At 49.8% G+C, this 27,182-nt stretch overlaps 1 protein-coding gene across 2 annotated transcripts in view; it reads left to right on the top strand.

Moving 5' to 3' along the window:
* Positions 1 to 653: 653 nt before the first annotated feature.
* The window catches only part of FOXK2 (forkhead box K2), an 85,833-nt gene continuing 59,304 nt past the window's right edge, over positions 654 to 27,182 (top strand). The window contains exon 1 of one of the 2 annotated variants that reach the window (XM_064369593.1): positions 654 to 1,060. In XM_064369593.1, the coding sequence (XP_064225663.1) occupies positions 654 to 1,060 (407 nt within the window). The remainder of the gene's footprint in view (positions 1,061 to 27,182) is intronic. The other variant, XM_064369594.1, reaches the window with a different exon arrangement.

The raw sequence follows: 27,182 nt of genomic DNA, 5'->3' as shown, positions 1-27,182 counted from the left end.
GGTCCCCGCGGTCTCCGGCCACGCGGCCCGCGGCCCCTTCGTCGCCGTCCCGCACTTCGCGGGGAAAAGGCCGCTCGGCGGCCGGGCCTGGGCGCACCGGGCCTCCGCCTATCCGCATCCCGGGGACCACGCCGGGTTCGGGGCCGTCGCGTGCCCGGCGCCCGCTGTGACCTTGGGCCTGGTCCCGCCCGCCGCGTCCAAGAAGCTGCCAGACCCGGCTCAGAACCCCGGGCCCGGGCCCCGCGCCCGCTCCAGCGCCGGGCCCGATCCCGCGCGGGCTCCCGGTCGTCCGCTCCGGGTTTTCCGCGGCGCCCGGAGCCGGGACTGCGTCGGGGCGTCGCCGCCGGACGTGCGGGGCGCTCGGCGCGACGTGTCTTGCCATTGGCCCGCCTCGGTAGCCCCACTGCCGTGCGCTGCCCCCATTGGCCGGCCCGGCCGTCCGTCAGTGCGGGGCGGGCCCGGCGCGCCGGCTCGGTGGCGCGGCCGCGCGTGCTCCCGCCCCTCGCCGCCGCTCGCTCGCTCGCCGGCCGGCGGCCTCGGCTCGGCCCCCTCCCTCAGCTCCGGTGCGCGGCGGCCGACGACCCGCGCGGCCTGGGCCTCGGCCCGCGCCACCGGCGCCCGCGCGGAGCGGCCCGGGGTCCTCACGCAGGCCCATGGCGGCGGCCGCGGCGGCGCTCTCGGGCGCGGGCACGCCACCCGCGGGCGGCGGGCCCGGGGGCGGCGGGTCCCCGCCGGGCGGCTGGGCCGTGGCGCGCCTGGAGGGCCGAGAGTTCGAGTATCTGATGAAGAAGCGCTCGGTGACCATCGGCCGCAACTCGTCGCAGGGCTCGGTGGACGTGAGCATGGGCCACTCGAGCTTCATCTCCCGGCGCCACCTCGAGATCTTCACGCCCCCGGGCGGCGGCGGCGGCCATGGCGGGGCCGCTCCGGAGCCGCCGCCCGCGCAGCCCAGGCCCGACGCCGGCGGCGACTTCTACCTGCGCTGCCTGGGCAAGAACGGCGTGTTCGTGGACGGCGTGTTCCAGAGGCGCGGGGCGCCGCCGCTGCAGCTGCCGCGCGTGTGAGTGGCCTCGGGGCGGGGCGGGCGGGGCCTGCGGCCTGCGGCGCCGGGAGGGACAGGACTACCCACGCCGGGACCCCCAGCCGGACCCAGACCTCGCCCGTCACCCCGGCTGGATTCCTACCCCCGGCCGGCCCCGGCCCGCGCCCTCCGGGGCCCCGCCGCAGGTGCAGCCCCCCGGCCTTCCCTCCTGGAGCTGGGGCTGCGGGCGGCCGTGCGCGCAGGTGGGGGTTCCTGGGTTCCGTGCGCGCGGGTCGGGGTTCCTGGGTTCCGTGCGCGCGGGTCGGGGTTCCTGGGTTCCGTGCGCGCGGGTCGGGGTTCCTGGGTTCCGCGCTCGCGGGTCGGGGTTCCTGGGTTCCGCGCGCGCGGGTGGGGGTTCTTGGGTTCCGCGCGCGCGGGTCGGAGTTCCTGGGTTCCGGCGCGCGGGTGGGGGTTCCTGGGTTCCGCGCGCGCGGGTGGGGGTTCCTGGGTTCCGGCGCGCGGGTCGGGGTTCCTGGGTTCCGGCGCGCGGGTCGGGGTTCCTGGGTTCCGGCGTGAGGGGCCTTTGCCCGCGCTCTTCCTCTCCGGCGCCGAGGTCGCGCTCAGCAGAAACGCTCACCGGTGTGCGGCGGGAGGAGCTGCCCCGGGCTAAGAGCTGAGTCTCTTAACGGGTAAAGGGTTGTCTGGCTGCTGTTGTGAGCTGTTTCAACAGTGCGGTGTGTTAAGCCGCGGGGACCTCTCTTTCCCCCGCCGTGTTGTCTGTAGCTTAAAATGGAAAACTCTTCCAGCATGATGGATTTTCGATCCGTGCTCTGAACCTTAAAATTCAGGGAAAACTGGATATTTTTCACATGACTTTTACAAAAAAGACAGTTGATTAGGAGTTACTGTGAGGTCGTGTAGAGTGTTAAGTCATCCTCATAGGGAACTGTCAGTCCTGCTGCAGAACAGTTTAGCGTGGTCTTGTGGTTTTATGAAGTGTCATCTACACTGCTTGAAACACAAACTTGCTCTCTAGGAAATGCTGATTATTCCTCAGGGGCTCGCTTCGAGCTCATTGCAAGCACAGCCTTTGTCCACACACTGAATTTTTAACTTTTCAGTTGTTGGAGGTGCTGGTGAGAGTTGTTTTCTTGACCTGCGTGCGTGGTGTGTGTGCACGTGCTGTGCTGTTTCTTAGCATGGAGAGGTGTACCAGCACATTCCTTAAACTTTGGTAGGAGCATTTTAAAGAATGTTCTTTTCCTTTTTTGTTTTTTGTTGAGACGGAGTCTTTCTCTGTCGCCCATGCTGGAGTGCAGTGGCGTCATCTCCGCTCACCACAACCTCCGCCTCCTGGGTTCAGACCATTCTCCTGCCTCAGCCTCCAGAGTAGCTGGGATTACAGACGTGCATCACCACGCCCGGCCAAGACGGTGTTTCACCATGTTGGCCAGGCTGGTATCAAACTCTTGACCCCGTGATCCACCCGCCTCGGCCTCCCAAAATGCTGGGATTACAGGCGTGAGCCAGCTGACCAAGTATGTTATTTTCAAATCAATATGCTGTTTATGTGTGTTTATACTGTAGACTGTATAAAGTCAATGGTAGGGGCCCAATGGCTGTCCTATAGTCTGACAGTTTGTTTTTTGCAAAATACTGTGTCAAAACACAGGAAGTTCTGCGTCTGTTGTGAGGATCTTGACTTTTTGTTTGTTTTTGTTTTTGAGACCGGTTCTCTTACCCAGCCTGGAGTGCACTGGTGCAATCATAGCTCACCACAGCCTCAAACGCCTGGGCGCAAGTGATCCTCTGGCCCCAGTGCCCAGGAGTTTGAGGTTGCTGTGAACTGATTGCACCACTGCATTCCAGGATGGGATTACAGGTGTGAACTATGATCGCCCCACTCCTCCCAAAGTGCTGGGATTACAGGTGTGCGCCACCACACCTGGCCACGATTTTGAGTTTTTAAAGAAAAATCTTACCATTCAGCCAGAACCATTTGTGTTGAATTGACTTCTACAGATGCCAACGTGATAAACATGGAGATAAATTGACCTTTCAGTGAGGGACCAGAATTCAGACCTTTTTTTTTTTTTTTTTTTGAGACGGAGGCTCCCTTCGTCGCCGGGCTGGAAGTACCATGGCGGGATCTCGGCTCACTGCACCCTCCACCTCCTGTATTGAAGTGATTCTTGAGCCTCAGCCTCCCTAGTAGCTGGGATTACAGTTGCATGCCAAGTAGAGACGGGGTTTCACCTTCTTGGCCAGAATGGTCTTGAACTCCTGACCTCATGATCCGCCAGCTTTGGCCTCCCGAAGTGCTAGGATTACAGGCGTGAGCTACCGCGCCCGGCCAAATTCAGACCTTTTGAAGGGTAAGAATGAGCCTTGCAGTAGACCTGAGTAAGAAGGGCAGTGAGATGAAGGCTGGGCCTCCCACTTGTGCTCAGGGAAGAGTTTTGTGGCCACTGAGGCTAACATGAATCCTGGACTTCTCATGGGCCTGGGAACCTCTGCCTGTACTGTGTACACAGGGAAATTAATGGCCTTTTTTACAGAAGGGATTTTAGCGTCTGTACCGTGTGAATTAAATTACTATCCTAGAGATATTTTAGTATGTCCTTTTTTTGTAGGGCATTGTTTCCAAGGTTTTGGTGTAGGGCAGTAACACAGGTTAATGGAATAAATTGTAAAGAATTGGTACCAGTGAAATGCAGAAAAATTGTTTTAAAATCTTTTTTTTTTTGAGACACAGTTTTTTGTTCTTGTTGTCCAGGCTGGAGTGCAGGGGCATGATCTCGGCCCACTGCATCCTCTGCCTCCCAGGTTCAAGTGATTCTCCTGCCTCAGCCTCCTGAATACCTGGGATTACAGGTGTGCACCACACCACCAAGCCTGGCTAATTTTTGTATGTTTAGTAGAGATGGGTTTCACCATGTTTTGGCCAGGCTGGTCTTGAACTCCTGACCTCAGGTGATCCACTCACCTCAGCCTCCCAAAGTGCTGGGATTACAGGCATGAGCCCCCGTGCCCGGCCCTAAAATTTTTTTTCTGAATTTAAGCTCAGGCGTTCAGGTTGATGATACAAGTTCTTTTTAAGCTTAAAAATCAAATTAAATATCTAAGCTTCGAAGCACATGTAACTTAGAGTAATTGTGTAAAGGCCGAAGTATTCTTTTCCTTTTGTTTTGTTTTTTGGGATGGAGTCTCGCTCTGTCGCCCGGGCTGGAGTGCAGTGGCGTGATCTCGGCTCACTGCAACACTTGCTTCTCGGATTCAACCGATTCTCCTGCCTCAGCCTCCCAAGTAGCTGGTATTACTGGCGCACACCACCACGCCCAGCTAATTTTTGTATTTTTAGTAGATACAAGGTTTCACTGTGTTGGCCAGGATGGTCTCGATTTCCTGACCTCATGATCCTCCTGCCTCGGCTTCCCGAAATACTGGGATTATAGTTGTGAGCCACTGCTCCCGGCAGGGCGGAAATATTCTTAATGCTTATTTCAGATTTGCCTACTGAATTCAGCATCACTGTATGTCAGAAAATAACATGACAACCCGTGGTCAGTCTCTTATTTGAACCATAGTGATTTTATTCTAATTCCAACTTCAAATTTAATTTACATTTTGAATTTATATTAAAAATTATCAAAATTTGGAAGAGTATATAAGTAATGTAGGCTTAAAGTGTGGCTCATTTCATTGAAATACTAAATAATGTATTAATTTGGGGGGTAAGAGGGAAGAATGAGGACTGTGATCCTGTCCTTGGCTGCTGAATTTTGATAATTTGGCTAAGATGTGGATCCAAGTACCATTTCCACGGTGGCTGGGGAGCCTCGATCCCAGTGTGGATGGGTGGGGCTCAGTGTGCAGGGTGTGTGGTTTTCCAGAAAACAAGTGGCTTCTTCAAGTCCTTGATTTTTGGATACACAGCATGCAGGGGTGTGTGTAAAGAAAGGTGACATTTTCCTTTCTCGGAGCCTCTGAATTACTGGAGTCGCAGGCGTTACTGGGACTGAGAGACTGTATGGTGGGCTCCGTGGGGATGTTCTGGGCCACCTGGGCAGGGCTCTTGGAGGTGAGCAGGTGGAGGTGGCCTCACAGGTGTGGCTGGCCCTGGACCCTGGCTCTGAAGAGGCTGGAATTCAGGCTGGAAGGGACCTTGGAGCAGATTTTGGAGCCCTGAAGTGTGAGGTCTGCCTAGGTCTGGTGCGGAGCGTTTTTATTTTGGACAGTGAGAGAATGAAGAATGACCTCTTGGAGGACAAGGTGTTTTTTTGTTTTGCTTGTTTTTGTTTTTGATAGAGTCTCGCTCTGTCGCCCAGGCTGGAGTGCAGTGGCATGATCTCGGCTCACTGCAACTTCCATCTCCCAGGTTCAAGTGCTTCTTCTGCCTCAGCCTCCCGAGTAGCTGGGATTATAGACACCCACCACCATGCCTGGCTAAGTTTTGTATTTGTATTTTATTTATTTAAAAATAATTAATTATTTTGAGATGAAGTCTTGCTGTCGCCCAGGCTGGAGTGCAGTAGCGCCATCTTGGCTCACTGCAACCTCTGCCTCCCAGGTTCAAGCAGTGCTTATGCCTCAGTCTCCCAAGTAGCTGGGACAACAGGCGTGCACCACCACGCCTGGCTAATTTTTCTGTATTTTCAGTAGAGACAGGGTTTCACCACGTTGACCAGGCTGATCTCAAACTCCTGACCTTGTGAGCCGCCTGCCTCGGCCTCCCAGAGTGCTGGAATTACAGGCGTGAGTTGCTGTGCCTAGCCAAGGACAAGGTTCTTATTTGTTGAAGGGCCTGGTCTGGAGCCTGTGACTAGTAAAGTGTTTTTTAGGAAGATCAATTGGACAGGAATATTTGGGTTTGTTATTGCTATTTTTGTTGTCATGGTAACAAACTAAGTATAATTTATGAATAAAAATAGGCAACTCTTTAACGGTTGTTTATAGTTTGAAAATGTCAAATGAATCTGACACATTTTGATCAGTAAGATCCCAGAATATCTAATAGTCAAATACAAATAGAAGTTGAATTTACAGTTGACTGCAAGTATTTAATATGATGACTAAAATTGTGGTTTATTTAGGAAGGCGACCCCATGCCAAATGAACTCCCTGTCAGTTCTACCTAGTGGCAATTCAACACTGTCTTATATGGCATGTTTTAATTTGCAGATCGTGTTTGGTAATGTCACATTTGATGACTTGCTCGTTAAATCAGAGACAGTATCTTCCGAGGTGAAGACTGGAGAGGTGAGCGGGCAGGCAGGCAGCCAGTGGCTTCGGAGGCTTTCCAGGTGGAGACTCCTAAGGAATGAATTGAGGGAACACAGTGATTCCGTCCTACTCCATGAGGATGGACAGAACCACGGTTCCTGGAGAATACCAGTACCAGAAAGAAGTAAGAAGGAGGGGGTCCTGGGAAGGCGACGGCCTAGGGGCGTGCCTTGGCACTCAGAAAGTTTTGGGCAGCCTTTGAGAGGGCTGTTGTCTCCAGGCTAGGGAAGGAGGCTGGACGGAGGGCTGGAGAGTAAGGAGGGAGTGGAGGTATAAGGAGTGCACGTAAAGCGGGGGCCTGGTAAGGAGAGCAGACTTCAGATTAGGGTTAGGAAGAGTGGAAACCTGACCGCTGAGGTGAAGTGGCTGAAGGAACCACCAAGAAATGGAATTGAGGCCTGGTCAGCTATTTGGCCAAGTGGATAGGTGACCAGGTATGGAGGAGGACAGTTCCCAGCGGAAAAGAAAATGAGATTGTCTTATTTGAAGAGCTGAGCAGAGCTGGTCAGAACGGAGCTACTAGGTAGATGTGGTGTGTTTCTGTATTGAAGGGCTGCAAGCGTGCCTGAAATGCCTTCCTTTTGCGACCTGAAACTCCTGACAAGCTTGTAAGTGGAGCTGAGCCTGGGACGCAGGAGTTGGCATGTGTTGGCATAAATAAAAGGAGGTTCATAGCAGAGGGCAAATGCCGCTTTGCACTTTGAAGAGTTGCTCAGTGTACAAATCAGTTGCCTTTAATAACTGTTAAGTATTTTTTTTTTTTTTGAGACGGAGTCTCAACTCTTGCCCAGGCTGGAGTGGAGTGGTACGATCTTGGTTCACTGTAACCTCCGCCAACTGGGTTCAAGTGGTTCTCCTGCCTCAGCCTGCTGAGGAGCTGGGATTATAGGTGTGCACTACCATGCCAGCTAAATTTTATATTTTTAGTAGAGAGTTTAAAGAAAAAATTCTGGCTGGGTGTGGGTGGCTCTTGCCTGTAATCCCAGCATTTTGGGAAACTAAGGCAGGCGGATCACCTGAGGGCTTAGGAGTTCGAGACCAGCCTGGCCAACATGGAGAAACCCCGTCTCTACTAAAAATAAAAAATTAGCCGGGCATGGTGGCGCAGGCCTGTAATCCCAGCTACTTGGGAGGCTGAGGCAGGAGAATCGCTTGAACCCAAGAGATGGAGGTTGCAGTGAACTGGGATGGCACCACTGCACTACAGCCTGGGTGGCAATAGTGACACTCCGTCTCAAAAAAACATTCATTTGGCAGATTGAGATACACTGTCATCACTGATTTGTAGACACAGGGAACACAGTGCAGCTATTTTAGAATAATTGTTACTTTAAGTTAAAAACCCAACAGCCAACTTGCTTCTGCTTCACCTGGTGTTCAGAACTTCTTCAGTGGTGAAACTCTGTGTTCATTTTATTTTATTTTTATTTTTTGAGACGGAGTCTCACACTGCTGCCCGGGCTGGAGTGCAGTGGCGCGATCTCAGCTCACTGCAACCTCTGCCTCCCAGGTTGAAGTGATTCCCCTGCCTCAGCCTCAGGAGGAGCTGAGATTACAGGCACCTGCCACCAGGTTGAGCTAATTTTTTTGTGTTTTTAGTGGAGACGGGGTTTCACCATGTTGGCCAGGCTGGTCTCAAACTCCTGACCTCGTCATTCGCCTGCCTCGGCCTGCCAAACTGCTGGGATTATAGGCATGAGCTACTGCGCCCAGCTAGACAGAGTCTTACTCTGTCACTCAGGCTGAAGTACAGTGGCACCATCATAGCTCACTGCAGCCTTGAACTCCTGGGCTCAAGTGATCCTCCCACCTCAGGTGAGTAGCTGAGAGTATGTAGTATTAGGTGAGTATTAGGCCTGCATGGCCATGCAGGGCTGATTTTATTATTTTGGGGAACTGGGGTCTCTCTATGTTGCCCAGGCTAGTCTCAAACGCCTATCCTCAGACGATCCTCCCACCTCAGTCTCCCGAAATGCTGGGATTACAGGCGTGAGCCATCTCACCTGGCCTATAAATATTGTTAAGTGCTGATCATTGATTAATAGTGAAGGGATTGCAGTCAGGCATGGCTCCCCCGTTTACTGGCAGGTCCCATTTAGACCTGCGGTTGCAGGAGTGCAGCACAGCTTCGTGCATGATTGGTGGAAATATTCCAGGAGATGAGGCTGTTACGGTAACAGCAGATTTTTCCATTGTGGAAATGTAGCTATTCTTGCTTTCTTGAGGAGAAAGCTTTTTGGAAAATGAATAAAAGGGGGTTTCTAAATTAAGGAAGCTTTTAATGAAAGCTGTTGGCATTTTGAGTAGTATTCTTATCTGTTTAACATTTTTGTAGGCTTTTGTTTTCTTTTATGTTTGGTTTTTGGAGCAATTTATAATATCTTAAATAATGACAGGCATAGTAAATCAGCCTCCACACTTTTTCACGAGGAATTTTTGAGCTTGCTGCTGAAATACAGTACATGAGGGCATGGTTAAGGCACACATTGCCATCTCCACGGTGTGAAGTGGGCTTTGAGCAGGAAACAGGGTGTTACAGCTGCACCCTAGGAGGTAGGGCAGGGAGACCAGGACACACTGGCGTGGGAGCCACAGCCCGAGCGGCGCTCTTCCCTCGTGCGCGTCAGTGTACAGCGCGCCTTGGGCTTCGTCCATCTCTGCTGATTTCATAGGAACGGAGAAGGTGCTCTGCTGAGACTTCCATGGGATTTTTAGACAGCGCTTGGTTTTTGCTGCGGTTTGTCGTTTGAGATGGAAGGCTTGTGTGCTTTATCCTGTGAAAGGCGTTGGAGTATGACCTCTGGTTGAGTCCGCCCCCTCCCCCTCCCTGGGACGCTGGGCAGTGTCTGGAGATGCATTTGGTTGGCATATACTGGGTGGGCTGACGCTACTGGCATCTGGTGGACAGAGGTCTGGGATGCTGCTAAAAAGTCTTATGATGCACAGGACACAGGAGGTGGAGAGCTGCCTGTTGCAAAGTAACTTAACAATTGGTAATAGTTGAGTGTGACTCTTGGTCCTGTTGGTGGTAAGTTTTGATAATTTTTCTACAAACGATTCCTGCTTAAAACCTTTATGCTGCCGGGCGTGGTGGCTCACGCCTGTAATCCCAGCACTTTGGGAGGCCGAGGCGGGTGGATCATGAGGTCAAAGGATCGAGACCATCCTGGTCAACATGGTGAAACCCCATCTCTACTAAAAATACAAAAAATTAGCTGGGCGTGGTGGCACGTGCCTGTAATCCCAGCTGCTCAGGAGGCTGAGGCAGGAGAATTGCCTGAACCCAGGAGGCGGAGGTGGCGGTGAGCCGAGATCGCGCCATTGCACTCCAGCCTGGGTAACAAGAGCAAGACTCTGTCTCAAAAAAAAAAAAAAAAACCTTTATGCTACCAAAGCATCTGTTCAAATTAAACTTGAAAGCTCCCCTCCTTTTTTTGAGACAAGGTCTTGCTCTGTTGCCCAGGCTGAATGAAGTGCAATGGCATGATCTTGGCTCACTGCAGTGTCCACCTCCTGGGTTCTAGCGATTCTCCTACCTCAGCCTCCTGAGCAGCTGGAATTACAGTCACGTGCCACCATGCCTGGCTAATTTCTTTTTTTTTCTTTTTGAGGCAGAGTCCCGGTTTGTTGCCCAGGCTGGAGTGCAGTGATGTGATCTTGGTTCACTGCAACCTCCGCCTCCCAGGTTCAAGTGATTCTTCTGCCTTAGTCTCCTGAGTATCTGTGATTACAGGCACCTGCCACATGTCCAGCTAATTTTTGTATTTTTAGTAGTTACGGGGTTTCACCATGTTGGCGTGGCTGGTCTCAAACTCCTGACCTCAGGTGATTCACCTGCCTCAGCCTCTCAGAGTGCTGGGATTACATGCGTGAGCCTTGGTGCCCTGCCTGAAAGTGCCTTTTTTAAAACAGTCTGGGGGTTGAGACTTATTGATTGCAGAGTCAGTAGATAATTCCTGCCTTTGCAGCTTTGAAAGGACACTCACACGAAATGCAGTCCTGTCTCGCTATCCCTGGTTGTGAGAATATTCCACTCGGTCCCTCAAGGCAGTAGTAGCCTAACATTGTTACACTTGTAATGTGTACTCTTAGTCGTGTTTATTGACTTAATTAGGTGGATGCAGATATTCTGAGAACTAAGAATACCTGAGTCGTATTGATACAGATATTCTGAGAACATTTATCTTGGGGGTGCGGGGAGACATTGAGCCGTAGCTGAATTGTTACAGTTTCTTGTATTCCTGGTTCCCCTGGAGAATGAACTGATGATGCGACAGCAGTGTTAGCACCACCACATGGGAAAGATGGCTGTCCAAGGTGCTGTTTCTAAGGTTGTTTAGTCACTAATAATCAGCAGTAAGAAAACTCATCTTTGGACTTTTATTTGAACAGATGGAATCTAGAAAACCTGAAATAGGCCAGGTGCGGTGGCTCACACCTGTAATCCCAGCACTCTGGGAGGCCGAGGTGCGCGGATCACCTGAGGTCGGGAGTTCGAGACCAGCCTGACCAACATGGAGAAACCCTGTCTCTACTAAAAATAAAAAATTAGCCTGGCGTGGTGGCGCATGCCTGTAATCCCAGCTACTTGGGAGGCTGTGGCAGGAGAATCGCGTGGACCCGGGAGGCATACCTGGGACTACAGGTGCACGCCACCATGCCTAGCTAATGTTTTGTATTTTTAGTAGAGACAGGCTTTCACTGTGTTAGTCAGGCTGGTCTCGATCTCCTCACCTCGTGATCTGGCCGTCTCAGCCTCTCAAGGGTGCTGGGATTACAGGCATGAGCCAACACGCCTGGCCAGAGGATATTTTAACAATTCTGTGTTTTTGCCATATGTAAGCTGTTGGAGGGTGTTAGGACAATGAGCATCATTTTTATAGCCATTTGAGCTGTGGAAGAAGGTGTAGTTTAAATGTAAACTGTCTGTGCTGTGTCCTCCTTAAGGACCTGTTCCGACTTTGCCCCGCTTCCCCCGGACTTGCCTACACGTAAACACAACTCAAGTCCTGTGCACTTGAGTGGACTGCACGTAAGTGTTCTGTGGGCCGGAGTGATTCATCTTCAGGTTGTATACTTCCTGGGATTGTGGCCTTTGACCCCTGGGTGACCTCCAGTAATTCCAGGTACTCGACAGGACTCAAGTGTTTGTTACTGAATTGGTTTGATGTAGGCTTCTGAGTTTGGATTTGGTGAATACTGTATCATAGGAAACCATGTAAAACAGTTACAAAGGTGAGTCAGAGTAAATTCACTTTTGACTCTGCAGTTGCTCCCGCTTTCTGTTTTCACTGGCGGTGGACGACCCAGGGGGGCTTTTTGGTCTTGTACAGTCATGCGTCATTGAACGATGGAGAAGTGCAGTCAGGCGATTCCGTTGTTGTGTGAACATCACAGAGCTTACTTGTACGCACCTGGGTGACACAGCCTGCTACGCACCCAGGCCGCGTGGACATCCCGCTGCTCCTACAGCCACATGCTGCACACACTCATGCAACTGCACCGAACGCCGCAGGCAGCTGTAGCACGACGGGACGTATTTGTGTATCCAAACATACAAAAACATAGAAAAGGTGCAAAAGATTAAAACAAGGGCACGTCTCTCTGGGGCACTTAGTGTCAGCGGAGCTTGCAGGACTGGAAGTTGCTCCAGGTGAGTGAGTGAGTGAGTGTGAAGGCCTAGGACATAAATGTGTACGACTGTAGACTTCATACATACTCGACATTTAGGCTACACTCTATTTATTTGAGATGGAGTTTTGTTCTGTCACCCAGGCTGCAGTGCAGTTGCGCAATCTTGGCTCACTGCAACCCCCGCTTCCTTGGTTCAAGCCATTCTCCTGCGTCAGCCTTCCAAGTAGTGGGGATTACAGGTTCCCGCCACCACACCCAGCTAATTTTTTTGTATGTTTAGTAGAGGTGGGGTTTCACCATATTGGTCAGGCTGGTCTCGAACTCCTGACCTCAGGTGATCCACCCACCTGGGCCTCCCAAAGTGCTGGGATTATAGTCGTAAACCACCACACCCAGCCTTAACTTTTTTTTTTTTTTTTTTTTGAGATGGAGTCTCCCTCTGTCGCCCAGGCTGGAGTGCAGTGGTGCGATCTCGGCTCATGGCAGCCTCCGCCACCTGGGTTCAAGTGATTCTTCTGTCTCAGCCTTCTGAGTAGCTGGGATGACAGGTGCCCGCCACCATGTCTGGGTATTTTTGTATTTTTAGTGGAGACAGGGTTTTACCATGTGGCCAGGTGATCTGCACACGTCGGCCTCCCAAAGTGCTGGGGTTACAGGCGTGAGCCACCGCGCCTGGCCTACTACTTCTGCTTACTTTTAAAAAGTTAACTATGAGGCCAGGCGCGGTGGCTCATGCCTGTAACCCCAGCACTTTGGGAGCCTAAGGCAGGTGGATCACCTGAGGTTGGGAGTTTGAAACCAGCCTGACCAACATGGAGAAACCCCATTTCTACTAAAAATACAAAAAAATAAGCTGGACATGGTGGTACATGCCTGTAGTCCCAGCTACTCAGGAGGCTGAGTCAGGGGAATCACTTGAACTCAGGAAGTGCAGGTTGTGGTGAGCCAAGATCGTGCCACTGTACTCCAGCCTGGGCAACGAGCAAAACTCCATCTCAAAGAAAATAAAAATAAAAAAAAGTAAGTAGAATTAGTATACTCTAAAATAAAGAGTCTAGTGCGGTAAGTACATCACCAGCAACAGTCATTTATTAGCATCGAACGTGCTGGTATGCACGACACTTCCATGCAGCTGTCCACGTTCTAGGTTCATGGACACCAGCATCAGCCCACACTTGTGAGTAATTCATCGCACTATGACATCACAACGGCTAGGAATAGGAATTTTTCAGCACCGTTATAATCTTACCGGACCGTCATGTATGCGGCCCCTCATTGACTCGAAACAGCATCCTGTTAGCTGGGCTTGGTGGTGCACGCCTGTAGTCCCAGCTACTCGGGAGACAGGCGGGAGGATCACCTGAGCCTGTGAACCTGGGAGCTTGAGGCTGCTGTGAACTGTGATTGCACTGTTGCACTCTAGTCTGGGCAACAGAGCAAAACCTTGTTTCAAAAAAAAAAAAAAAAGATGTCTGATATATAGAGGGGTGGCCTGTGGAAGCCTGGCTGCACAGGGACAGAATTTCTTGTAATGTGTGTCAGGACACGTGCTTGGTAATTGTTGTGGCTCTGTTGTAGGAACAAGTCAGGCCCTGAAGTTTCTTTTGACTTGACCGTTGGTGGCTCTTGTTCCTGAGTCTTTGCACTGGGTGCTGCTCCTCTGCTCCTCCTTCAGAGCATGTGCACAGACCTGGCTCTGGGGTCTTCATGCTTTGGGCTAAAGGAGGGGCCGGGCTCCTCGCTGGGAACTTTTGCGGAGCTCTGGAGGAGAGCCTCCTGGGATTGCCCTGCTGGAGCACATCCTTGTCGCAGCTGAGATGCTTTCTAGCTGGAACCCTTCCCAGCCCATCCAGATTTGACTTCAGAGACTTGGCGGCTCACCATTTACCCTTCTTCCCGTCTCCTCTTACAGACGGCGCAAACGGTTGAAACCGGTCCCCAAAAGTACTGTGTTCTTTTCCATGGATCTTTTATCTTGTTCTCTCTTGAAAGCCATTTTTCAGGATATGCATTTTCTTGTTGACACAAATCTACCTGTTAATTAGGTATTGAAAAACCCTTTTTTTTTTTGAAACAGGTTCTTGCTCTTCCGAGGCTGGACTGCAGTGGCACCATCTTGGCTCACTTCAGCCTCCACCTCCCAGGTTGAAGCAGTTCTCATGCCTCACCCTCCCGAGTAGCTGGGATTACAGGTGCCTGCCACCATGCCTGGCTAATTTTTGTATTTTTTGTACAGACAAGGTTTCAACATGTTGACTAGGCTGGTCTCAAACTCATGACCTCAGGTCATCCACCCGCCTCAGCCTCCCGAAGTGCTCCATTATTTTTTCAAACTCCCGTCCTGGGTGTGTGGGTTGGCAAGGTGACGTCTCACAGGTCCTTTAGGCTCTGCCCGTCTCCTTCCTTCTTTTTCCTTTCTGCTCCTCAGACTTCATGGAGCAGAATTTCAATCCTCCTGTCTTCAAGTTTGCTGATTGGTTCTTGTGCCTGCTCAGACGTGCTGTTGAACTGCCAGCACGAATGTCTCACTTTTGTTACTGTACCTTTTAAAACCTGGTGATTTCTGTTTCACTCCTTTGTATAATTTCCACTGATAGTCCTGTTTGGTTCACACATTGTCTTCCTTATTTCCTTAGTGTGTGGTTTTTGTTGGTGTTTGTGTTTTTTGAGATGGCGTTTCACTCTTGTCGTTCAAGCTGGAGTGCAACGCTGCCATCTCAGCTCGTTGTAACCTCCGCCTTCCAGGTCAAGGGATTCTCCTGCCTCAGCCTCTCCAATAGCTGGGATTACAGGTGCCCGTCGCTACACCTCGCTAATTTTTTTGTATTTTTAGTAGAGACAGGGTTTCACGATATTGGCCAGGCAGGTCTTGAACACCTAACTAACCTCAGGTGATCTGCCCACCTCGGCCTCCCAAAGTGCTGGGATTACAGGTGTGAGCCACAGCGCTCCGCCCAGGTTTTTATTTAACTTTTTGAGCATATTTAAGGCAATTGTTTCAAAGTCTTTGTCTAGTAAGTCCAGTGTCTGGCTTTCCCAAGGAGTAGTTTCTGTCAGTTTGTATTTCTTTGGCGGAGTCACACTTTGCTGTTTCTGGGCGGGGCGTGCCGTGCCTTGCGAACGGGACCTGCGGTCATTATAAAGCAGTGCCTCTGGAAATCCGATTGTTCTCCTTTCCTTGGGTTTGCTGAGGTGTTTTGTTTGCCTAAGGATATAGGGGCCTTTTGTTTAAGTATTTTCTCAAGCCATAATTATTGCCGACCGTATTCCTTAGTTAGGTGTTTACTGAAGTCCTCGTTCCTTAGCTTGTTAAACACAAGCTGAGTCCACACCACTAAGTTGGTGTTTTGACAAAGATTTCCTTGAATGCCAGGAACTCTTGCAGTCTGCAAACTGGCTCTGTGCCTGGGCCCTCCTTCAGCTCTTGGTCCGGCTTGCACTTTGCCTAGGGATCGGCCCAGATTGTAAGAAAGCTCAAGACCTTGGTAGATCTTCTCAGAGTGTACGGTTTGCCTTGGGCATGTGCTGAGCTTTCTGAATTATCCCGTACACACTGTTGCCTCTGAATGTCCTAATTTCCCGGAAACACACCCAGGTTTTTGCCTCAGGCAGTCTGTTGCATATTGGGACTGTAATCTTCTGCCCCAGGCATCTGAGATTTGTTAAATGGGTTTGAAGTGTTTTCAGGCTTTTTTTGGCCTTGGATATGTCTTACGCAAAACGGAAGAGGAGTGCCTCGTGTCAGTCAAACCTCTAGACCGGTTGGAACAGACACACACAATACATTTAGAATGAGGTCTCCGGCAGCTTCTGGTAGGCACTTAAGGTTAGAAAATATTGTTTAGGAAAAGAATATGAAGCTTAGCAGTTGGTTGCAGAAGGTTCTTGCTGCTGGATCCACTCAGCTACTGGGCACTTGGTGGGTCCAGTCTCCAGCTGACCAGTGAGTGGGCCTGTGGACTGGAGCTGGTATTTACATTAGGAAAGTTATTCTGAGAAATTCAGTTACTTGTTGCTTGAACTGGTATGATGCTTATCGTCTTTTTTAAATGATTAAAGTTTACTTTAAAATATCATTAAATTTAAACATATTGTGAAATAATACTCTTTGCAGAACATTTAGACTGTAAAAGTGAATATGAAAAATTATCCATGGCCAGCCGGGCCCGATGGCTCACACCTGTAATCCCAGCATTTTGGGAGGCCGAGGCAGGTGGATCACGAGGTCAGGAGTTCGAGACCAGCCTGGCCAGCGTGGTGAGACCGTGTCTCTACTAAAAATACAAAAAATTAGCTGGGCGTGGTGGTTTGTGCCTGTAATCCCAGCTACTCGGGTAGCTGAGGCAGGAGAATTGCTTGAACCTGGGATGTGGAAGTTGCAGTGAGCTGAGTGAGATCACACCACTGTACTCTGGCCTGGGTGGCAAGAGTGAGACTCCTTTAAAAAAGAAAAAAAGAATAAAAATATCCATGGCTGGGTGCGGTGGCTCATGCCTGTAATTCCTGCACTTCTAGAGGACAAGGCAGGCAGATCGCTTGAGGTCAGGAGTTCGAGACCAGCCTGGCCAACAGAGTGAAATCCTGTCTCTAGAAAAATACAAAAATTATCCAGGCATGATTGCGGGTGCCTTTAATCCGAGCTACTTGGGAGGCTGAGATGGGAGAATCGCTAGGAGGCGGAGGTTGCAGTGAGTCGAGATCGCACCATTGCACTTCAGCCTGGGTGACTGAGCGACTCTGTCTCAAAAAAAAAAGAGACATAGGCCAGGTGGGACGATTGCTGGAGGCCAGGAGTTAGAAATCAGCCTGGCCAACATATCGAGACCCCGTCCCTACAAAAAATATAAAAATTGGGCCAGGCACAGTGGCTCACACCTGTAGTCCCAGCACTTTGGGAGGCTGAGGTGGGCGGATCACGAGGTCAGGAGTTAAAGACCAGCCTGGCCAATATGGTGAAACCCCATCTCTACTAAAAATAATAAAAATTAGCTGGGCATCGTGGTACACACCTGTAGTCCCAGTTACTTGGGAGGCTGAGACAGGAGAAGGGCCTGAAGCTGGGAGGTGGAGGTTGTGCTGAGCTGAGATTGCACCACTGCACACCAGCCTGGGCGACAGAGCAAGACTGTCTCAAAAAAATAAAAAAATAAAATAAAAAATTTTTTTAAAATTAGGTGTGGTGGCGCATTCCTCTAGTCCTAGCCACTTGGGAGGCTAAGATGGGAAGATCACTTGAGCCCAGGAAGTTGAGGCTGTAGTGAGCCATGATCGTGTCACTGCAGTTCAACCTGGGTGACAGACCAAGATCCTGTCTCCAATTTAAAAAAATTAAGTTAATTTCATCAAAGGGAATCTTACCGTCCTAGCAGTTGCCTTCCTTGTTGCAGACAGAAGAATGTCCTCGTTCTCTGCTGGTAGACACAGTCCCCACAGTGCTTCTGGAACAGTAGCCGCAGGGGGTTTTCCTCTGTATCACGTTATGGTGTGAAAGTAAAAGAGCACAATGTTCTGTACCATGTTTTATGTGGAGTGAAAAAGATCCCCGCTGAACTTAGGTTACATCTTTCCAGCCAGGCCCTTCCTGAAGTCCCTCACTGTCGCCTCTGGCCCCAGGGCAGGCCTGAGGCTCACCCCTTGGACAGCACTGAGGCCCAGCCCAGGGAAGGGACTTGACCGCACACCATAGCCACAGCTCACAGCCACTCAGCCCGGCGTGGATTACCCTGGCCAGACCCTTCCAAGTCAGGTAGAAGGGTAGTGATGAATAGCCCTTCAGAATTTCCGTTCTTCTTCCTCTCCTGGTTTATCTTCTGGTGGAAAGAGAAGACACTTGGAATGTAGACTGAGAGGTGATGGAATTTCTTTTTGAGGCAGAAGATGTGGTATGAGAGTGGGAGGGAGAAATAGAAAAGTCTTGAAGCTTGTAAGGTGGCCGGGCTTAGTGGCTCAGGCCTGTAATCTCAACACTTGGGGATGCTGACGCAGGAGGATTATTCGAGGACGAGAGTTTGAGACCAGCCTGGACAACATAGTTGGACCCTGTCTCTACAAAAAATGAAACAGTCAGCTCAGTATGGTGGCACACACCTGTCATTCCAGCTACTTTGGAGGTTGAGGTGGGAGGGTTGCTTGAACCCAGGAGATCAAGGCTGCCTTGAGCCACGATCATGCCACTGTACTCCAGCCTGGACAACAGAGCAAGATCTTGTCTCAAAAAAAAAAAAATTAGAAAATACATGTAAACGGGCTGGGCATGGTGGCTCACACCTGTAATCCCAACACTATGGGAGAGGCTGAGGTGAGTAGATCACCTGAGGTCAGGAGTTCGAGACCAGCGTGTCCACATGGTGAAACCCTGTCTCTACTAAAAATACAAAAAATTATCTGGGCATGATGGTAGGCACCAGTAATCCCAGCTACTCGGGAAGCTGAGGCAGGAGAATCTCTTAAACCTGGGAGGTGGAGGTTGCAGTTAGCTGAGGTTGTGCTAGTGCACTCTAGCCTGGGCGACAGAGGCAGACTCTGTCTCAAAAAAAAAAGTAAATGGATAATTCAAAGAGTTGGCCAGATGCACTGGCTCACGCCTGTAATCCCAGCACTTTGTGAGGCCGAGGCGTGTGGATCACTTGAGGTCAGGAGTTTGAGACCAGCCTGGTCAACATGGTGAAACCGTGCCCGTACTGAAAAATACAGAAAGCCAGGCGTGGTGGCACACACCTGTAATCTCAGCTGCTCTGGAGGCTGAGGCTGGAGAATCGCTTCAACCCTCGAGGCAGAGGTTGCAGTGAGCCAAGATCACGCCACTGCACTGCAGGATGGGCTCAGCCGCTTGAATGATTTGGAGAATTGGAAGTAAGAGGTTTTGGTGTCACGACTTTAACTTCCCTGTCTTATGTCCATCCTTCCTGCACGATTGCTGTTTGTGGGTCTGTGCCCTTCTGCACGTCATCAGTGTGAAGCCTTTTCCGGCGATCCCATGTCTATACCCGCTTCCCCAGTTGATCCTCCCCATTGGCTTGGACGCGTGGCGAAGGTTTGTCTGCTCATGGCCCATGTCCTCCCTCCTGGAGTTGGCACACTCTAGCGCAGCACCCCCTCGGGCGTGACCCTCTCCTTCCGCTGGTTGCCTGCCCACCGGATGCTGCTCTGTGACTGCCTGTCCTGTGAGAGTGGCCGTGAAAGTTCCTGCTCAGACCCTTTCCCTTTGTTTCTCTCCATGCCGCCTAGGGAGGGAGCAAATGGTGACCAAGCTAGCACTTTGTTCTGTCTTGAGCTCCCTGATCGTTTTGTGCCCACTGCCGAGGTTGAGAGCCAGGTCCCGGATCAGTGAGTGAGCGTTTATTGATTACTTTTCCTAGCACGTCACAGCTGGGCTTGCTGAACAGAAAAGCCTTTTTGTGTGTTCATACTCTGGGCTTGAAATGCAGCAGCAGCTTCAGGGCTGACAGTGGCAGAGCTTGGAGCGTGATCTTTCCCGGACAGGCGGGTCTGCAGCGGGGGTGTGGTGTGTATGTGGTTGCTTCTCTATTGTCCTTGGAGGATGCTCTCCCAGCACATTCTTGTGTGGGCAGCTCCGTTATCTCTGGCTCTGCTGATGGGTTTACTCCTGGGTGTCAGTGGGCCAACCTCAGGGCTGTGCAGGGACATGGATGAAGGGTGTGGCATAAGCACAGGTAAGCTTTTTTGGAGTTAGGATTTTAAAAAATAGTTGTAGATTCCAAGTAACGAATGATTTATTTATTTATTTATTTATTTATTTTGAGGTGGAGTCTTGCTGTACTGCCCAGGCTAAAGTGCAGTGGTGTCATCTTGGCTCACTGCAACCTCTGTCTCCCTGGTTCAAATGATTCTCATGCCTCAGCCTCCCGAGTATTTGGGATTACAGGTACCTGCCATCATGCCTGGCTAAGTTTTGTATTTTTAGTAGAGACCGGATTTCACCATGTTGGCCAATGCTAGTCTTGAACTCCTGATCTCCCGCCTCAGCCGCCCAAAGTGGTTACAGGCATGAGCCACCACACCTGGCCAAATGTTTTAATTTATTCACTTGTATCTGTATGTTACAAATTGTGTGTGAGACGATCAGATATGACACTCAAAGAAAAACTGATTTTTTTTCATACTTAACACACTGCCTATGAACTGCAAAGGTAGGAAGAGTACTTTTTTTTTTTTTTTAAATAGTTGGAGTCTTGCTTTGTTGCCCAGGCTGGAGTGCAGTGGTGCAATCATGGCTTGCTACTGCCTTGAACTTCTGGGCTCAAGGGATCCTCTTTACCTCAGCCTCCTGAGTAATAGGGACTATAGGCACGAATCACTGCATCCAGCTAATTAATTTTTTTTTAGATGGAGTCTCATTTGGTTGTCCAGGTTGGAGTGCAGTGGCACAATCTTGGCTCCCTGCAACCTCTACCTCCCAGGTTCAAACGATTCTCATGCTTCAGCCACCCTAGTAGTAGCTGGGATTACAGGCGTGCACCACCACTCCTGGCTATGTTTGTATTTTTGGTAGACAGGGTTTCGCCATGTTGGCCAGGCTGGTCTTGAACTCCTGACCTCAAGTGATGCACTCGCTTCAGCTTCCCCCTGCAAATTTTTTTTTCTTTTTTCTTTTTGAGACAGAGTTTCGTTCTTGTTGCCCAGGCTGGAGTGCAATGGTGTGGTCTCGGCTCACTGCAACCTCCACCTCTTGGATTCAGGTGATTCTCTTGCCTTAACCGCCTATGTAGCTGGGATTACAGGCATGCGCCACCATGCCTGGCTAATTCTTTTTGTATTTTTAGTAGAGACAGGGTTTCACCATGTTGACCACGCTGGTCTTGAACTCCTGACCTCAAGTGATGCACCCACCTCAGCTTCTGAAAATGCTGGGATTACAGGTGTGAGCCATTTTGCCTGCCCCCAGTTTTTTTGTTTGGTCTAGTACTCCTGGGCTCAAGCAATCTTCCTGCCTCGGCCTCCCAACCTTCAGTTACTGGAATTACAGGTGTGAGCCACTGCGCCCGGCAGAAGGGCAGTGTTGGTGTTGATACGAGAAACAGCAAAGGACCCTGCTGGCAGGAGAGGACAGGTGCAGAGTGCAGCTGGAGCAATATTATCAAGAGCTTGGTCAGCCAGTGCGCAGGTTGTATTTGTGATTGATTTGGGGGGGGTGTGTGTGTGTGTGTGTGTGTATGTGTGTGTGTGTGTTTTCTCTGTCTTTTCCTTTAAAAGTGGTCTCTGGTCTGGGTGTGGTGGCTCATGCCCTGTACTTTGGGAGGCTGAGGTGGGAGGGTCAGTTGAGGACAGGAGTTCGAGACCAGTCTGGGCAACATAGCAGGACCCTGTCTCTACAAAAAATAAAAAAGTTAGCTGGGTGTGGTGGTGGGCACCTGTAGTCCCAGGTACTCTGGAGGCTGTGGTGGGAGGATTGCTTGAGCCCAGGAGGTCGAGGCTGCAGTGAGCCATGATTGCAAAGTGAAACTCTGTATAAATGAAGAAATGAATGAGTGGTCTCTGGCCACTTAACAGGTTATTTACCTGGAAAGGAAAATTGGATAGAATAAGTTAAAGCTCTTGAGTGCTGTTGCCAGAGTGGCCAGTGGGTCTGCAGCAGAGGACCTTTCTGCTGTGCGGATTTCGTTTGATACTGTGATTTTTTTTATAACTATTTTCTAAATCTACTTCACAACTATTTGTAAATGCTTAGTAAATAAAACTGGACATGCTATCAGAATAATGTTTTGAGGTGTCTTTCTTGTTTTGTTTTAGAGATAGGGTCTTGCTCTGGTACCCAGGCTGGAGTGCCGGTGTCGCAGTCATAGCTCACTGCAGCCTAGAACTCCTGGGCACATGGCATCCAGGGAGGCTGTGGGTGGGAACTTTGGCATCTAGATGAAGGCTTCTTCCAAGGGGCAGACTGATTGCTCAGTGCTGTGTGAGCGCCACCCCCAGGAGGCGAGCAAAGGCGCACCTCAGCTGCCCACTGGCAGCCCAGAGCCTTTGCCTCTTCAGGCGGCTTCTTTTGGCTTGTTTGAGTAGTTCTGGGTTCTGCTTTGAGAATGGTCATGAGAAACGAGCAGTAGGAAGGCCACGATAGGGAAGAGTCTCGCTTTTATTTTTATTTTTTTCTGACACACAATCTTGCTCTGTCACCTGAGCTGGAGTGCAGGGGCGTGATCATGGCTCACTGCAGCCTCGAACTCTTGACTTCAAGTGATCCTCCTGCTGCAGCCTCCTAAGTAGCTGGGACTACACACCACCACACTTGGCCTTTTTTTTTTTTTTTTTTTTTTAATAGAGATGAGGTCTCACTATGTTGCCCAAGGTGGTCTCGATTTCCTGGGCTCAGTTGATCCTCCCACTTCGGCCTTCCGAAGTGCTGGGATTGTAAGCGTAAGCCACTGTGCCCTGTCTTGCTTTTATTTTGAAAATTCTTTGGCTTTCACATTTTTTGCCATGTGCATTTATCATCTATTAGTGACAACAACAGAAATACTGACTGTCTCCTCTGGACCTTTTTGGGGCATAGAGCTGCTCCAGGCAAGTTGTTGTGGGAGGGGTGTGCAGAGTGCAGTGCTGGCGGGTGGCCATCCTTGGGGGCTTTGGGACCTGACCTCCATCCAGCTCTGTGCCTGTTCTTTCCTCTTGTGAGCCAGTGCTGCCCGTCCAGGTCCCGTGGGCACCCCCTCTCCATGGTGTGCTCTGCTTCTCTGTGTTCACAGAGATGGAAACACATAATTAAAAAAAAAAAAGAGTGATTGATCTGCCCCATCTGCCCTACTTCAGCGCTTCTCAGATCTGTCCCTGCTCTTCCTGCTTCCCCATCGCTCTTGACCTAGTGCTTTCTCACCCGGGCTTCTGGGGTGGCTTCTTAGTTGGTCTCCATTACCCTCCACTTTTTAAAAGTATAATCTAGACACAGAAGAGTACACAGATCCTAAGTACAAGTCAGTAAGAGCCACCGACATGGTCCGTTCTAGTGAAGACCTGTGACATCATCAGCATCCACCTCTCCAGCTTGGAACTAGTGTCCTGAATTCTAAAGCATAAACTAGTTTTGTTTGCTTGTACACTCCACATACATGAAATTGTACAGAGTCCTTTGTAGGAGAGGGTGTTTGCTTTTTATTGAATACCGTGTTTGTGAGGTTTGTCCATATTTTTGCACATAACTATTGGTCATTTATTCTCATTACTGGAAAATAGTAACGGCGATATATCACAATTCAGTATTCTGCTATAGGTGGACATTTAATTTTACTTGGGGCCATTATGAATAATGCTGCTGTGAATTTTCTTATAGTTTTTTTTTAGGTTGGAAGGCCTTTTTTTTTTTTTTTTGAGCTGGCATCTTGCTCTGTCTCCCAGGCTGGAGTGCAGTGGCATGATCTTGGGTCACTGCAACTTCTGCCTCCCAGGTTCAAGCGATTCTTCCACCTCAGCGTCTTGAGTAGCTTGGTCTACAGGCATGCACCAAGCATGCCTGCCTAATTTTTGTACTTTTAGTAGAGACGGTGTTTCACCATATTGGTCAGGCTGGTCTTAAACTACTGACCTCAAGTGATTTGCCTACCTCAGCCTCCCAGAATGCTGGGATTTCAGATGTGAGCCACCACACCCCAGCTGGAAGAATTTTTTTTTTCCCTGAGACAGAGTTTCGTTCTTGTTGCCCACGCTGGAGTGCAATGGCGTGATCTCAGCTCACTGCAGCCTCTGCCTCTTGGGTTCAAGGGATTCTCCTGTCTCAGCCTCCCAAGTAGCTGGGATTACAGACATGCGCCACCACGCCTGGCTAATTTTGTATTTTTAGTAGAGATGGGGTTTTCCCATGTTGGTCAGGTTGGTCTCGAAGTCCTGACCTCAGGTGATCCACGTGCCTTGGCCTCCCAAAGTGCTGGGATTACAGGCGTGAGCCACCACACCTGGCCAAGAATATTTTTCTTTTTTTTTTTTTTGAGAAGGAGTCTTGCTCTGTCACTAGACTGGAGTGTGGTGGCACAGTCTCGGCTTACTGCAGCCTCCTCCTCTCCAGTTTAAGCTAGTCCCCTGCCTTAGCCTCCCGAGTAGCTGGGACTACAGGCGCACACCATGATGCCTGGATAACTTTTTATATTTTAATAGAAACGGGGTTTCACCATGTTGGCCAGGATGGTTTCGATCTCCTGACCTCGTGATCCGCCCGCCTCGGCCTCCCAAAGTACTGGGATTACAGGCGTGAGCCACTGTGCCCGGCCAAGAATATTTTTTTTAATTGAAAATTTTATTGAAGTTCTTGCGTGTGTGTTTTGGTGAGCACGTGCATGTTTCTTGAGTGTGCTTCTTGGCTCTGTGGTATCTGGCTCAGAGGATGTGCATGTGTTCAGCTTTCTTTCTTCCTCTTTATTCTGTTTTTTTCCTTTATTTCCTTTCTTTCCCTCCCTCCGTCTTGCCACCCAGCTGAAGTGCAATGGCACGATCTCAGCCGCTGCAACCTCCACCTCCCAGGTTCCAGTGACTCTCCTGCCTCAGCCTCCCAAGCAGCTAGGATCACAGGTGACCGCCCCACACTCAACTGCTTTTGCATTTTTAGTAGAGACAGGGTTTCACCATGTTGCCCAGGCTGATCTTGAACTCCTGACCTCAGGTGATCCACTTGCTTAGGCCTCCCAAAGTGCTAAGGTCATAGACAAGAGCTACCGCGTCTGGCTGATGTATTCAGCTTTCTTAGCAACATGTTGGAAAGCGCTTCGTGCAGTTTATACCCATTTACACTGTGTGAGAACGAGCTCAGGGTGCCTCACAACTTCCTCAACTTCTGGCGTTTTTTTTCTCTCTCTCTCTATTTTTTTTTGAAATAGAGTTTTGCTCTTGTTGCCCAGGCTGGAGTGCAATGGCACAATCTCAGCTCACAGCAACCTCCGCCTCCTGGGTTCAAGCCATTCTCCTACCTCAGCCTTCGGAGTAGTTGGGGTTACAGGCATGCACCACCACACTTAGCTAATTTTTTTGTATTTTTAATAGAGATGGGGTTTCTCCATGTTGGTCAGGGTGATCTCAAACTCCGGTCTCGGTGATCCACCTGCCTCAGCCCCTGCAAAGTTTTGGGATTACAGGCGTGAGCTGTTGCACTTGGTGTGTTTTCTCTCTTTTTAGCAGGTATTGTGGTTGTAATTTGCATTTCCCTAATGACTCATGATGTTGGAGATCTTCCCATGTGCTTACTGGCTACCCAGCATGGTTTTTTTTTTTGAGATGGAGTCTCTGTTTGTTTGTTTGTTTGTTTGTTTGTTTGTTTTGAGACGGAGTCTTGCTCTGTAGTCCAGGCTGGAGTGCAGTGGCACCATCTTGACTGACAGCAATCTCTGCCTCCTGGGTTCAAGCGATCCTCCTGCTTCAGCCTCCGGAGTAGCTGGAATATAGGCGTGCACCACCATGCCCGACCAATTTTTGTAGTTTTAGGAGAGATGGGGTTTTGCTATGTTGGCCAGGCTGGTCTCAAACTCCACCTCCCAAAGTGCTGGGATTACAGGCATGAGCCACTGCGCCTAGCCCACATGGTGATTTAAAAGTACTTTCCTGCACATTCAGCAAATGTTCACCTCTCCGTGCAGCTCACCTTGTAAGTGTGGGAAGTGAGAAGCCTGAGTACATGTGCAGGTGTTCTTGGCTGCAGGTGCCCGAGTGGAGTGAAGGGTAATCCGTGGAGTGCCCAGAGAATGAAGTGCTGCGTCCCAGTGTCGAACAGAGAGAAAAGCTAACCCCCCCCTTTTTTTTTTTTTAAACAGAAATGGGGGTCTCACCATGTTGCCCAGGCAGGTCTTGAACTCCTGGGCTTAAGTGATCCTCCCACCTCAGACTGCCAAGTTTAGGGATTTTAAGTGTGAGCCAATGACAACCTAAAACTCGCTTTTAAATAAAGAACTTAATACACTGATCTCTCTTGTACTGTATAACTGTCTATCGGTTATTACTGATTTTGAAGATACAACCCCAGGCGTCATACTCCCTGTGTTTAGAATCTTCAGGACGGAGTATCAGTCTCCGTCATGGGCTCACCGGAAGTGATCAGGTGATATTTTACCCTCAGGTTGTCCAATCTTTTGGCTTTCCTGGGCCATGTTGGAAGAAGAATTGTCTACACTAGCAATAGCTGGTGTGCCAAAAAAAGAAATCACAATAAAAAATCATAATGTTTTAAGAAAGTTTGCAAATTTGTATTGGGCCACATTCAAAGCCATCCTGGGTCACATGCAGCCCATGACCTGTGGGTTGGACAAGCTTGTTCTAGGAGTTTAGGAAGAAAATATACTTCTGGTTATGTTTCTTATCCTGCTTAGTTGCTGTTTTTCTATCATACAGTGTGCAGTACTGTAATTAATTTATACATATATTAATATATTATTGCCAGCTTATTTTTAAACTTTTTTTGAGGTATACTTTACATAAAACAAACTTATTTTATAAGGATACCTTTCAAAGAGTTTTGGCAACCGTATACATCCATGCTACTGAAACTCCAGTCAAAATAATAGATGAAGATACTACACCTCACCCCCAAACCTTCCTCTTGCCCCTTAGCAGTCAGCCTCATCCCCCCTGGGGAGTCCCAGACAGTCACCTCTGTGCTTCCCCTCCCGTAGATGTGTTTTCTTCCAGGGTTTCATAGAAATGGAATCATGTAGAATATACTTGTGTTTGACTCGCTCTTATTCACGAGGTATATATGGGCTTCCTGTTACTTGTGTGGGCAGTTTTCTTTTGCAATTGCCGGGTGGCAGTTGAGTGGTATTCTCTTGTATGGGCGTGCCACCATTTGTGGACCCATTCATCTTCGCTGACTGTCTAGGCAGTGTCCAGTCTGGACTGTTGTGTGCACGCTGCTGTGATCATTTGTGTAGGAGTCACATTGGTGTGAACGGTACTCTCATTTCTCTCGGCAGACACCTAAAAGTAGAGTGGTGGGGCCAGGTGGCGAGTGTGCATTTACTTCCCAGAAAAGCTGACGCACTTCCCAGAGCAGTTGCACCAGTTTGTATTCCTGCTGGCAGTGCGTGGCAGCCCTACTTGCTCCGTATCCTTGTCAGCACTTGGTTTTGTCAATCTTTTTATATTAGCCATTCTCTGGGTGTATAGCGGTATCTCTGTGTGTGTGTGTGTGTGTGTGTGTGTGTGTGTAAATACTTTGGATCATTTACATCAAATGTGGTTTAATTTGTATTTTACCGATGACCAGTGGTGTTGAGCATCTCTGCATGTGCTTTTGCCCATTTGTATGTCCTCTTTT

This window comes from Aotus nancymaae, unplaced genomic scaffold (assembly GCF_030222135.1).
Source record: "Aotus nancymaae isolate 86718 unplaced genomic scaffold, 86718_ANA_hifiasm-v0.15.2.pri h1tg000089l, whole genome shotgun sequence".
Classification (NCBI taxonomy): domain Eukaryota; kingdom Metazoa; phylum Chordata; class Mammalia; order Primates; family Aotidae; genus Aotus; species Aotus nancymaae.
Note: the sequence above shows the minus strand (reverse complement) of the source record. Positions and strands in the feature narration are given on the sequence as shown.